A 14,798-nucleotide genomic window follows, 5' to 3' on the forward strand; every position below is an offset into this window, starting at 1 on the left:
ATCCCAAAGAGATCATAAAGTTGGGGAAAGGACCCACATGTACAAAAAATATTTATAGAAACTCTTTTTGTGATGGCCAAGAACTGGAAATCAGGAGGATGCCCGTCAGTTGGGGAATGGATGAACAAGTTGTGGTATATGAATGTAGTGGAATACTATTGTGCTATAAGAAATGACAAACAGGTGGACTTCAGGAAAACCTAGAAAGATTTATATGAACTGATGCTGAGTGAAATGAGCAGAACCAGGAGAACATTATACGCAGTAACAGCCACATTGTGTGTGTGAGGACTGTTTCTGATAGACTTAGCACTTCACAGCAATACAAGGACCTAAAACATTTTCAAAGGACTCTGGATGCAAAAATGCCACCCGCATCCAGAGAAAGAACTATAGAGTCGGAATGCAGAATGACGCAAAGTATTTTCTATTTGTTTTGTTTTGGTTTTTCTCATGGTTTCTCCCATTTGTTCTAATTCTTCAATGCAACATGACTAGTGTGAAAATGTGTTTAATAAGAATGTATGTGTAGAACCCATATAAGATTGCATGCTGTCATCGGGAAGGAGGGGACAGAGAAAAGGAGAAAAATGTAAAACTTATGGAAGTAATTGTTGATAACTGAAAACAAATAAATTAATTAAAAATAAAATAAATAAGAAAGAAAAAATAAATGCACAAAGTATGAGTAACAAGCAAAGTAAAACAAAGATTAACTAATGTAAGGAGATAAAATTGACTTCAATTTCAGTTTCACTGACAGTGGTGGGCTGAAATTGATGACTGCAGTTCATGACTTTGGAAGGGTAGCCCTTTTGCAAGTATGGCAATTTTGATAGAAGGGAAACAGAATGGTGGTATAAATGCCATTGTATATTAAGAAAATATGAGGAAACTAAGGAATCAAAAGGTGGAAACATTTTGGTACAGCTCTTACGAAGCAGTATTGTTGTTACATGAGTATAATGTTTCATTATATGAAATATATTACACTTTATCTAGAAGTAAAAGAAGCAGATCATAAGATTGAGATCATGATATAGTAGTGTTGACAAACTCCATATCTAGATGGTTCTCAACTCTCCTATCTCTGTCTCTCCGTTTGTTTCTCCGTATCTGCCAAAAGTAAGACAGTTAATAAATTCTTGATTTGCCTTAGTGATAATTTAATTTTTCTGAAGGTAAAGGAACCAATAAAGGGCAGCTGTAATCTGGATTATTCTTTTAGAAATAAGGAAGAACTAGATGATAGGAACTTTAGGGGCAAGAGGGTACTCTTTCTTAAAACTTATGATGATAAAAGAATAAGACTTCTGACCAAGATGGCTGCCTGAGTAGGAAGCCAACATCCCACAATACCTACTCCTCGAAGTTCACATTAAACTGAATAATGATCAAGGAATCCATTCTGGTGATTCTTGACAGCTCAGTGGGTCAATCCTTTTTGACTCATCCTTTTCCCTATAGTGGGAACCAAAGGATTGCTGCAGCATTACAAAACCCTTTTAGTATCAAGCACATATACCTAATGAGATGGCACAGAGGAGACAGAAAGACTTGAGTTCAAATCCAGCTTCAGATGCTTACTTGTTTAAGAACCTTGGGCAAGTCACTTAACATCTGCTTACCTCAGTTTCTTCATCCGAAAAATGAGAATATTAATAGCACCTGCCTCCTAGGATTGTTAAGGATCAAATGAAATAATAATTTTAAATTGCTTTGCACATTTCCTGGCACTTAGTGCTATATAAATGTTTTTTAAAATGTATACTTGAAGTGTCCATCAGAGCTCACGTAGTTTCACAGTACTATATACACTAATGCCCTTGATTGGTTCATAACTTCATTGATGTGGACTTGTTAGTAGTGATCAAAGTAAAATTATTATCATCACATGACAGTATTTTACTGATAAAAATTACTTGAAAACTATGAATCAAGATGACTTCCTGAAGTGCTAACATAGAAACTTATATTGATTGTTAAGTCCTTTCAGTCATGTCTGACTCTTGATGAATGCTTTTGGAGTTTTCTTGGCAAAGATACTGGATTAGTTTGCTATTTCCTTCTCCAGTTCATTTTACAGATGAGGAAACTGAGGCAGACAGGATTAAATGACTTGCCCAGGGTCACCCATCTAGTAAGTGTCTGAGGCCAGATTTGAACTCAGAAGGACGGGTCTTCCTTATTCTAGACCTGGTACTGTATTCACTGTGTCACCTAACAGTCCAAGAAACCTATAGGTTATGATCAAAATATTAAGACTGAAAAAAAGTTCTGTAGTTTTTGAGAGTATTCCTTTGACTCTAGGAGAAACTTTAAGCCATTTAAATAATGATGTCGTTTTCTAGAGATTGTGGAGAAGGATTCTTAATTATGATTTCTTTGAAGAAATAAATAGATATTACATTTTCTTCAATAGTTTTGATTAACTCACGTCTTTTTCTTTCTTAACTGACAGAATCTTAAGAAGATTCAGGAAATGGAGAAGAGTGATGAATCCAGTACAGACCTAGATGAACTGAAAAATGCTGACTGGGTAAGAGTCCTTTAAAATAATTGTGTTTTCTATTCTATTTAATTTTTAGGAAAGACCTGCTATGATTTATTTTCACGTTTTAAAGACTTTCTATGGTGGTAGTATGTTCTGACAATACTAGATACACTCAGTTTACTTAGTTTGACACTCAGAAATATAACTACTAAATTTTTAAAATTTTGTTTCCAGTTTTATAAAAGGATCTCAGTGTTTAGCCTTTAAAAAAAACCACATGCAGTCATTAAATAGCACCATAGTGCTACAGTGAAAGTCTCAGTTTAAGTTCAGTGTTTAGCATAACAAGAATTAAAGTAGAATTTAAACTAATATTCCATAAGTATTAAGGTATTTGTTGTTCAGGTGACTGAAGTAAAGTTTTTTTCTTTCTTTCTTTTTTTTAAGGAATCCAAATTGTGGAAGTATTGGTACTTTTTACTAATGTTAAAGAATTGCTCACTTTTTTTTAGGGGTAGGGCTACACATACCAATATTTTAATAGTATCAGGTAGAAGATGATGATGATAGTTAACATTTATATAGAGCTTACTGTGAACCATGACTATGCTAAGTGCTTTACAGTTATTACCTAATTTGATCCTCACACCCAGCCCTGAGAGGTAGGTGTTGTTATCATCCCCTTTTTACAGATGAGGAAACCAAGGCAGACAATGGCTAAGTGGCTTGCCTAGAGTCACGCAGCTGGTTCTTGTCTGAGGTCAGATTTGACCTCATCTTCCTGACTTCAGAAGGCCTGGCTCTCTATCCACTATATTGCCTAACTGCCTCAAAAGGATGAGCTTTAGAGGTTTGCCTCTTATTTCCTTTGTGACCCTGGGCAGTTTACTTAACCTTTCTGGTCCTCCTCATCTGTAAAATAAGAGAGTTAGATTGGATGATCTCTGAGATCCCTCTGTCTCTGAATCCTATGATTATGTCATCTTTGTTTTAATTACATAAACAGTAAGTCCAGAGACTCAAAATTGTGTGAATAGCCTAAGTCATGGGTTCCTTGGGCTCCAGGAGTTAGATCTGGAGGGATCTTAGAGGTAGCCTAGGCCAGCCTCATCATCTTACAAATGGAGAAGCTGAGGCCCAGAAAGATTAGACACATTTCCCAAGGTCACATAAACAGTATGTAGAAGAGCCAGGAGAGAGTTTAGTTCTTACTATTCCAAACTCAGTGCTCTTTCCAGTGGATGAATGAATGGGAAAACATTTGTTAATTAGTAAAAAGAAATGAAAGAGTGTATTTTAAGTAAAGCTGCTGCTTTCAAGCATATTACAAAAGAAATCGCCTAGTCTCCTCTCACACAAGCCCTTGTCCTGATAAAAGAATCATTTGTAATAATCACAGGTAGCTGGGTAGTTCAATAGATAGAGCATCAAGCCTGGAGTCAGAAAGACCCGAGTTCAAATGTGGCTTTAGACACTTTGTAGCTATGTGACCCTGGGCAAATCACTGAACATCTATTTGCCTCAATTTCCTCATCTGTAAAATAGGAGAAGTAATAGAACCTGCTTTGCAGAGTTGTTGTGAGGATCATATGAGATATATTTGTAAACTGCTTAGCACAATACCTGGTTCATAGTAAGTGCTATATATTAGCTAATATTACTATTGTTATCATCATCAAATGATTAATGAATGAGAAATCATTTATTAATCATTTATTATGTGCTAATAAATGTGCTAAGCTCTTAGAATACAAATAAAAAAGCCAAAACATTTCCTGCTCTTAAGAAACTTTGATTCTAATAGAGGAGGCAACACACATAGGACAGTGGTAGACAGGGAGAATCATTTTGACCAGGAAAATGATGGAGAAAGTGAGTGAGGTAAAAGGGGAGTGTACTGACAAACCCATCTGGAAATAACAGCGGAGTTGATTTGATCATGGTTCCATTGGAAGAGGTTTAAAGAAGAGGGAGCAATGGGAAGAAAGTGTTAAGCAATTAGTAAGGATACGGAGGAGAGAGCCTGAAAGGAGAGAGCGAAATATGATGACTGAGCCTTTCTTGAAATAGTGGTCCATAAGAAGCAATCAGCAATCAAGACAGTGGCGCCCTAGAGTAGAAGTTTCACCATTACAAATATTAACTCTGGTAGATCTGATAGAAGTGCCTAAAACTATATCATTTAAGAACTGGTCTGACCACTAATAAGTGAAGCATTAGTTTATTACAAAGGAAACTGCATTTCAATTTTTTTCTCCTTGTAAGTCCTTTAAATACTTAATTACTAGAGGGAATAGAAAAATGAAATGGAACAGAAGAAGAAAAGGAGATAAGAATGAAAAAGGCATTAGAGCATCTTGAATGGGAGAAGAATTTTAAAATATTTGTCTGGGAAACTCCCTAGTATGATAAAGATTAAAAGACCAGTACCATATCACAGATTGAAGTGTTGAATGTGAACTCAGAATGTGAACATCTTGTCCCAAAACTACCTGAATAAGAAATTATTTCCACCCCATATCTGACAAATGGTCTTCTGTCTTTTGCCTTGAGAGTCCCCAGTGATAGGGAACCCACTGTGTCCTGAGGTAACCCATTCACTTTTGGGTAGTTCTAATTCTTAAAGAGTCTGTTCTTACATTAAGAGGCACATGCCTCTGTATTATTTCTGTTCTGCATTTTAAGGCCAAGTGGAACAATTCTGTTTCCTTTTTCCCAAGAAAGTACAATAACACTTATGCCTCACTTTTTGTAATTAATGCATTCTTAAAATGAATGAACTTCTAAAAGAGTTGAGTTGAAATTTTTGTAAATTGTATTATGCTGTGTGATCTTACTACTAAAAAGAATATTTTGTGTATTAATTCTTTTTAAAAGCAAAGATGTGTTTTGTGAATTAAATTTTTATTTATCTTATTTTCTTAAAGCAGGCTTCACTTATACTGTTATAATCACTATCAAAATCTGTGGCACATTTCTGCACACTATAAAGAGTAATTTTATTGATATATCATAGAGTTACTATTTAGAACTTCTTTCAAAAAAGCATTCAGAGGATAATTCCATGGATACTAAAGATTTGAAAATATATCTGAATTTATATTCAAATAAATTTAGGTAGCTCACCTATTTGATCATTTCAGTTTTTCAGTTAAACATTGCTTGGATTTTAATTTTATTTTTATATAGACTTACATAGTCTATATATTATATAGACTTAAGGTTGTCTAGTATATTCTAGTATACTATAGATTCTAGTATAACTATAATCCTTTAAATCACTGTGCTTTTTACAGCTTAAAATGGGATTTCACAAACATTACCTCATTTAATCATTACAATCATGAGAGGAAGGCAGAATGCAATTATCTCACCTTCAATTCTCCCCCATTCCCAACCCAGAAAGAAGAAGCAGACTCAGTCTTAAGGGAATAATAATATTTGAGTCCTGCCTACTTCACAGGGTTGTTATAAAGATCAAATGAACTTTTTGTGATACTGTTTTAAATTTTGTGAATTTCATGAAATTTGTGAAATCACTTTATAAATTGCAGAGCAGTATGCAAATTTAACTTTTTATTACAAGTCAGAAGACAAATTTTGGTATTGACTCTGTCACTTAACTATGTGGTTAGAATTGAAACCTAAGGTTTTGATTCCTAGTTGACTTTTCTTTCCATTACCATACTGCATCTTATGAGAAGGTAATTTTTCCTTAATTTTTATTTCCCCATTTATGGGCATTTTGCCCTTTCTGTTGTCCTATTTTTATTGAGTACAAGTTGTCAGTATTATTTGAGTTGGAAAATAGGTTGTGGATTTACCACTAGTGATGGCAAGATGAAGGAATTAAAAATTTCCTATTAGCCTATGAAAATGACTTAAACTCATGTTTTTAAGAGAGAGGTCAGTCTCAACACCTCACACATATCTTAGCTTTTCTCACTTTAAATTTTTACCATTTTCTTTTGTGGCTACTGGGAGTCTAAGAATCTTTTTAGCTTATATTGCTTGGGCATTTCAGAAGAAAACATTATATTATATAAAACATATGTTGATTAAAGTTGCTTTTTCTCTTTAGGCTCGATTCTGGGTACAGGTGATGAGGGATTTGCGGAATGGTGTAAAACTGAAAAAGGTTCAAGAGCGACAATATAATCCTTTGCCAATTGAATATCAGCTCACACCTTACGAAATGTTGATGGATGACATTCGTTGCAAACGCTATACTTTGAGGAAGGTAATGGTAAGTAACAAAAGGGTTTATGATAAAATCTAATAGTTATTCTTTTTCTATCCCTGTTTGTTGTTTGAAAATTACTATATGAATCATGTCTTTTTATTTAGCTGGCTACTTTTTACTAAGAACTTCATCCAGCCAGTGTTTGGTAAAATATATGGTCCAAATGTGAATGTAGTTTCTTTTATTATCTAGTTATTTTAATATTCCTCATGTTCTACTGCTCTCTTACTGTGGAGATTGTTTTACTTCCATTTTTTTTAATCTATCAATCTGTCAACAAGCATGTGTTGAGTGTCTGCTGGATGCTAGACACTGTGCTGATCACTGGGAACACAGAGACAAAAGCAGGTTAGTCCCAGTGCTCAGGAATCTTGCATTCAGCATGTTCACAGGCAAATAAAATACAGGATATCTCAAAAGGTTCTGTGAGTCTATTAATTTGGGTGTTTGCTACAATAATGCAGAATATCCTGTCAATGCTTTACCATATTTGGATGGGTTATAATTGCTATCAAATAACTTCAGAATTATTCTGCATTTTTTTTTCTGCGTGAACTGACAATTGTGGGAATTTGTAAAGACTTCTTGAAGAAGGAGGCATTTGAGCTGAGCCTTAGTGTTTCCAAGAGTTGGAAAGAAAAAGGGGAGCATTAGAAAAATGGTCAGCAGGTTGTTCAAATTCATGGTGGCAAGAGATGTGAGACCATGCGCAGTAAACAGCAATAAGTGTGAGGGAGAGTAATCTGTAATCTGCCTGCAAGATAAATTGAAGCCATGGTAAAACAGTTTGCATTTTATCCCAGGCACCAGGAAAACATAGCTTTTTTAGTCTGGAGTGAGATGGGAATGAATGCTTGGAGAGAGACACAATGCAAAGAGATAGGGATGTGTGCTTCATGAATCAAATCTCCCTCTGACAGCCATGCGGAAGATGAATAAAAGAGAAGAGATTAGATGCTGGAAGACTAATTAGGAGGCTGTTACCTCCTTGCCCAGGTGCAAGGCAGGTGCTGAGGGCCCTAAACCCAGATTGATGACTATGTGAGAAGAGAAAAGGGGATGGATACAAGATGTTATGGAGATAAAATTAAGAGACCTTAACCACTAATTGGATACGGATGTAAGAGAGAATGAGGATTTGAGGATAACTGTGAAGTTTTGAAGCGGGATGACTAAAAGAGCAGTCAGGTCCTTCATAGAATATAGGTAGGGAAGAGACATGTATTTAGGTTTTGGGGTGTGTGTGTGTGTGTGTGTGTGTGTGCGCGTGCGTGCGTGCGTGCGTGTGTGCGTGTACGTGTACGCAATGGAGAAAAAGGACTGTAATTAGGACAGAGATGAGGACTTGAATATATTGCTTTGGAATTCATCTGTATAGAGATGAAATTTGAATCCCGAAGAACTGGTAAGATCACCAGGAGAAAGAATGTGGAGAGAGAAGAGTAGAATGCCCCAAATAGAGCAAAGGAGCAAAAGATTGGTTTGACAGAGAAGAGAACCATGACAAAGCAATGAGTGTCATGAAAACTCAGGGAGAAAAAAACTCTTCAGAAGAGGGTGTTCCACAGTGTCAAATGCTGCACAGAACTTGGAGCTGAGAAGAGGCCTTTGTTGATATTGAAGAGGGTGGTTTCACTTTGACTGTGTGGACCCTAGGCCTGCTTTGAAAGTGCTTAGAAAGTAAAGTGAGTGGGAAGTGAGAAAGTGGAGGCACTGCATAATGGGAGAGGTTTTTTGTTTTGTTTTTCCTGGAATTTGGTAATTGAAAGAGGGAATTGTTCTAGGATTGTGACTTCAGGGGATGAGAGTTCAGTGAAGACATTCTTAAGGCTGTGGGGCATGGAAGGAGCCAATGGATAAGGATTGGTTCAAAATTAGGGAAAGAGTTTTATTTAACATTCGTTATGTCTTCCTTCTTAAAAAGATAATATGAAAAATACTAGAAAATTCAAAATTATATTTGATCTTATTTCTTTGATATAATAGGGTTCCTAAGAAATAGTCATCTACTCTGTTACACAATAACAAGGATATTTGAAAGATCTTGTTATATCCAAAGCTTTATTTGTCTTTTGTTGATTCCTACCTTTCAATGTTCTCTGTTACAGTAGAGAATGGGCAGCTAGGTGGCGCAGTGGATAGAGCTCTGGGCCTGGAGTCAGGAAGACCTAAATTCAAATCCAGCCTCACATACTTACTAGCTGTTTGACCCTGAGCAAGTCACTTAACCCTGTTTGCCTCAGTTTTCTCAACTGTAAAATGAGCTGGAAAAGGAAATAGCAAGTCACTCCAGTATCTTTGCCAAGAAAGCCCCAAAATGGGGACCGAAGAGTTGGACACGACTGAAACGAGTGAACAAGAACAACAAAACAGTAGAGAATGCTTTTATGATCTCTTCTGATGGACGTCAACAACTGCTTAAGACAAATTTGCTTGCTCTGTTGAAAGAAAAAATGTTTTCCCAAAAGAAGAAAGAGTGTAGGAATATTTGGATATACATGAGGATTGAGCTAGTTGGCAATTAGCAGCAGTGTTTTCCTCACCTGCTGGATCTTTCCTGTAAATCACCACAACCAAGGAAAAGGTTCATCTAGTCAGTACATACCAAATTGTTCAGTTAGAGAGAGGAAGATCTGCATTCAGGTGCTGCCTCTAAAACTTTCTAGCTATATAACACTGGACAATCTACTTAACCTTTCAGTGCCTCAGTTTCCTTTCACTAATATGAGATAGTTTGGCTTGATGGCTTCTAAAATCCCTTCCATCTCTAAATCTGTAATCCTATAATCTTCCTTCAGGCCTTCTAGTGAGATGAAGAGGAAATTTAGTCCCAGCACTTATATATTCATAGTGTTGTATGTCTTGTATAAAACAAAGGAAACTTTGCAGCCTTTAAGATGATTAAAATCAATAAACTAAATATTTCATTACCTATCCAAAAATAGCTGGTTAAGTCTAAGGAAAGTTGTTCAGCAGCATCACCATACCACAAAGTCAGTACTATAAAGTATAGGAAGACAAACACTCTTTTGTGACTATTTCTGTTCAGGAAATAACGTGATTGGAGGTAATAATGTTTTAAAATACCATCAAACTCCATTTGTGAGAACTACTCTACATGAAGTCTAAGGTAAATTTAACAGAATAATGAAATAGTCAATCACCAAACATTTATTAAGTCCTCACTGTGCCTAGGCACAGTGCTAAATTCTGTGAATGCCAAGACCAAAGTAAAAGTGCCTACCCTCAAGCAGCTTACATTCTGTTGAGGCAAAGGACACTTTGGTCTCTGTATGCAAAATAGTTACAAAGTAAATACCTTGTAATCTCTAGGATGGTAAGTACAAGTTCCAGAACTGGGAAAGTCAGCAAGCATTTATGAAGCACTTATGATGTGCTGAGCACTGTGCAAAACACTGGGGATACTAAGAAAGACAAAAACAGTCCCTGCTCTCAAGGAGCTCACAGTCTAATGGATGAGGTAACATAAACAATTATGTACAACAAGTTATGTGTATATACACATATATACACACACATATGGCAAATTGGAGGTAATCTGAAAATCAGAGCACTAGGACAGGTACACAGTAGGAAAGGCCTCTTGCAGAAGGAAACATTTGAGTGGAATCTTGAAGGAAACCAGAAAAAGAGATGAAGAGGAAGACAATGCCAAAACCTTTAGAGAAAGTGTGCGTGTGGAATCATGAGATGGAATGCCTTGTGTGAATTATATCGTGGCTAGTGTCACTCAATCTTAGTGTACTTTGAGGGGAGAGGAGTAAAGAAAAGTAGGAAGGGGGCAGGTTATGAAGGGCTTTAAAAGCAAACAGAAAATTTTATAATTGCTCCTGGAGGTAATAAGTAGGCACTAGAGTTTATTCAGTGGGAGTTGGGGTAGAGGGAGAAGGTGAGGAGTGACACACAATCAGATCAACACCTTGGGAAGATTATTTTGGTAGCTGAACGTTGATGGACTGCAGTGGGGAGTGACTCAAAGACCAAACAGCAGATAGTCCGCATTTGAGGTATTGAAGGCTTGTACCAGATAGCAGTGTGAGTAGAGGAGGGGACGTATACCAGAAATGTCTGGAAGGTAGAATCCGTAGGGATTGGCAACGATTGCATGGGGGGAGGAAAAGAGAAGGGCAGGTTGGGATGAGAATGAAAAATCCTCGATGATGCTTGGTTTGAGAGCCTGGATGACTTGGGAGAAAGGTGGTACCTTGGAAAGTTGGGAAGAAGGGAGTGTTTGAGGGAAAAGACAATGAGATCTATTTTAAATATGTGGAGTTTAAGGTGTCTATGAAATAGCCAGTCTGCGACATCCAATCAGAAGTCCGGAAAGAGGTTAAGGCTAGATAAATAGATCTGAGAAGCATGTCACTTCATCATCATCATGATCTCAGTCACTTCATCAATAAACATCCAGTTAGTCAATAAATGTTCATTTATTATATGTCTGTTATGTGGGGAGGCAACTGGGCAGAAAGGAGATTTTTTTACCCCATTTGCAGAAATTTATAGTATTACAAACTGAAAAAGACTAAATCTCTAATTGAAATATAATCTTTTGATGTGCATTTCCTAATTATTATGGAAGTGTAGTTTACATGTTTTTATATATGCTGAAATATCCTAGTGGACTTTTTGGAGGGTGCAGCTCCCTAGGATTATTTAAAAATCTGCTTGCAAATAGCACCCAGATCCCTCTATCACCCTCTGCCTTCCCCGGAGAATAAAAGATTTTATTGCTTTTATGTAGGAGAAGAATGAAATTTCACTTACCAGAGAACTTCCTGACACTTTTAATCCTATTACTCCACTGAAACTATAATCAATTGCCAGCTTCTTATTTCTTTCTGCATCTCTTCTCTTGAGAACCTCAGGTAACTTGCTATGCTTCCTTAACACTGCCTAAATCTACAAGTCCTCAAAGCAAGGATCAAGACATCTCTACCAAGTTCGCTTCATTCCACCACTTAATTTTGACATAAATTGAATCTAGTCACAGATTCGTATCACAAATTTTAGTTATTAAAAACAAAAACCCTAAAAACTCTTAAGGTTCCGCTAGGATTAAACAATTTTGGGCTTCAATGTTAAAATCATTGTCAGAAATCAAGAATATTTTTGGCTTGCTCAAAAATAGAAAGACCCCAAGTATGGGATGAAATCTCCATTATTTCTTTGGTTTATTGACTTTTCGTGAATCTTTTGATGAATTTCATCAATGAACATAACCATGAATGATTAGATAGAAAATATAAAAAGCTTCCATATTTCTATTTACATGTACAGTAAAAAACTTAAACATCAGTCTATGTATTTAAGCAGTACTAATTTGATGATCATATAATCTTGGTAATTTTAAAAATGTCTTCTCATTACTGAAATATTTTCTTTGAGGTTTTGGATTTGACATTGTACTTAAATCTTATAAAGTATGGCATATGCCAAAGCAGGGATGTATTTGTGCCTTTCCAAAATACAGCCATAATTAGTAAATGTGGCTTAAATAGAATCAAGTCAGAGAATAGAGACACATTCCAGTTAGATCCCCTAAATGTCATATACCTTTCTTTTCTTAGTTTCAAAGAATTTTAAATACATAATCTCTTGAATCAAACCCTGGATTATTTCTGTAAATCTTGATTAACTTTCAGGTGATAATGATACAATTTAAAGGTTTTGTCAGAGTCTTAAAACTTAAGAGGCAAAACAAAAAACATGCCAAATATTTACAAAAATGGAATATTTGTAATGTGAGGACTAGGGGTTTAATCATATCCCTTGAAATTATTAAGTTTTATTTTATGTTATTCTTTAAGTACATTTAAGACTCTTTGTGAATTAAGAAAACTACATTTGAAACTATCATTCACTATTTTTGTTTATTAAAACCTAGTACTTAGACTCAAGGAAGCTTCATCCAGGAAAGTAAATATTTTACAACTGCCTCAGTTTTTAATTATTGGTTAACATATACTGTTGCTTAGATTTTCTAGTATCCAGTAAGACTATAGTATCCTTACTTCATAGACAAACAAAGAATATTTAGTATCTGTGTCAGCCAGCCCTGAAACATTCCAATGCAAAATGTTTCAAGCTTTTGTGTAAGAGATGGGCATTCTTTTTACATTCTACTCTATGACATTATTATGCTTGTATCTTTATACTTTGAGTTACATAACTACTACCTTCATGTTATGGAATTGATTTATATTGAACACAAATTATAAATATGAAACAATAAAAGGGAAAATTTAAATAAAAGAAATAGTGAATTCAATATCCTTTTCAGTGGTTTTTTTTTTTTACACTTTATTTTTTTTTTTTGGAGTTGATAGTTTGTTTAAATAAGATAGGTTGGAATTATATCTTCTCACCCTTATCCTTTCTTCTAACTTGTTAATAATTTTGACCTTTGCTCTCCAAGTTCATAATTTGATTCCACAGAGATAGGTGATTCTAAAATAACTATTAATATCAGTAATACCTTCTATTAAAACATAATTAGTCTTTTGAGGGTTGATTGTTGTGTGTGTGCATATGTGTGTGTGCGGTGATGGTAGGTACTTGTGTTACTCTGTGGTAAGTTCTGGGCACCACATTTTAGAAAAATTATTGCTCAGGGAGGAGCTTTAGTGAAAGCAATCAAGGATGGTAAAGGGCTTAGAAATCACACCGTAGGAGCATCAATTCAAACAGCTGAGGAAGTTTAGCCTAAGCAAGAAAAAACTTCAGGGAACTATGTATCTGCTTTCAAATTTTGTCATAGAGCTAGAAAGGACCTTAAAGTGAGATCATCTAGTTTAGGCTTGTTTTATGACTAAGGAAAAAGCCACAGAGAGATTAACACAAGAGTCATATCCTTTATGTAGAAGCAAAGAAATTATATTTATACAATTTCACATTTTTAAAAAACAACTATAATTTGAAATTTTCAGTAAATATAGATATTTTCTTATATATTTTTGAATTGCAGAGGATTTTGTTTTCAAAATATAGCCTCCCATAATAAAGTATTTCTTAATTCCTTTCCCGCTTTACTCCATTTTCACTCCTTTCAGGAGGAAGAATACTGGGAGAAATTTTAGTGATGTAAGATAAAACCAACAGCATCAACAAAAATTTATTTTAACAAAGCATATTCATTTACATTGCTCTTTGAAAGCAAAAAAGTTTTGTACTATTAAGGAATTAAATAAAATTTATTTTTTAAATATTCATTTCATAATTTTCCACTTAATTTCTGTGTTATTATAGTAGTACACATATATAAAATATGTATATATTAGGGTTGTATGCTTAAAGTTTTTTTATTGGTGGGGTATAGGATTTAAAAAGTTAGGGACCACTGGTTTCTTCCAGAAGTAATGAAGAGCTGAACTAAGATGTGGAAAGTAGAGAGAGGGGCATGGTCAGAAGAGATATTATGGAGGTAGAATTGGTAAGACTTGGCAGCCCATAAAATGCAGGGCTTGAAAGAGAATGAAGAGTCAGGGTGACTTCAGGGTTACAGACTTGGGTGAATAGAGGGTTAGCAGTACTCTTAACAAAAATGGAGAAATTGGGAGGAGAGATAGGTGAAAGGGAGAAAAGATGAGTTTTGTTTTATGTTGAGTTTGAAATGCCAAAGACATGTTGAGGTGCATTTCTTTGAACTTGAAGGTGGTGAGTGCTTAAATGAATACAAATAATATCTTTGTTTCTCTTCTACTGTAGATAGGCTCATGGATTTGTTATAGCAACTCATTCCAGTTTCTTCATTCTGTGAAATATAGAAATATTTTTCAATATTCTATAAATTTTAGTTGGAATTCTTTTGCTCAGTTATACATAATAAAAAAAATTGGCTATTCAAAGCAAGGATTGTTTTTATTGTCTTCCATCAATGTTAATATGTGTTTAGTTTGAAACTAAATATTTTCATAAGCAGTAACCATGAATCCTATTTTTCGAACATGTCCCAATACCATATGCTATACTTTTCTGTTTGTATTTATTTCATCCCAAGAATTCAGCTATAAGGGTTGTACTGTGGTATATGTAGTGTAA

General features: G+C 35.1%; 1 protein-coding gene across 2 annotated transcripts in view; it reads left to right on the forward strand.

Moving 5' to 3' along the window:
• The window catches only part of SPIRE1 (spire type actin nucleation factor 1), a 235,225-nt gene that overhangs the window by 165,214 nt on the left and 55,213 nt on the right, over positions 1-14,798 (forward strand). For both annotated transcript variants that reach the window (XM_072604189.1, XM_072604188.1), the window contains exons 5-6: positions 2,462-2,539; positions 6,576-6,740. In XM_072604189.1, coding sequence (XP_072460290.1) covers positions 2,462-2,539; positions 6,576-6,740 — 243 coding nt within the window. The remainder of the gene's footprint in view (positions 1-2,461; positions 2,540-6,575; positions 6,741-14,798) is intronic.

The sequence above is a fragment of the Notamacropus eugenii genome, chromosome 4 (assembly GCF_028372415.1).
Source record: "Notamacropus eugenii isolate mMacEug1 chromosome 4, mMacEug1.pri_v2, whole genome shotgun sequence".
In the NCBI taxonomy this organism is placed as follows: Eukaryota; Metazoa; Chordata; class Mammalia; order Diprotodontia; family Macropodidae; genus Notamacropus; species Notamacropus eugenii.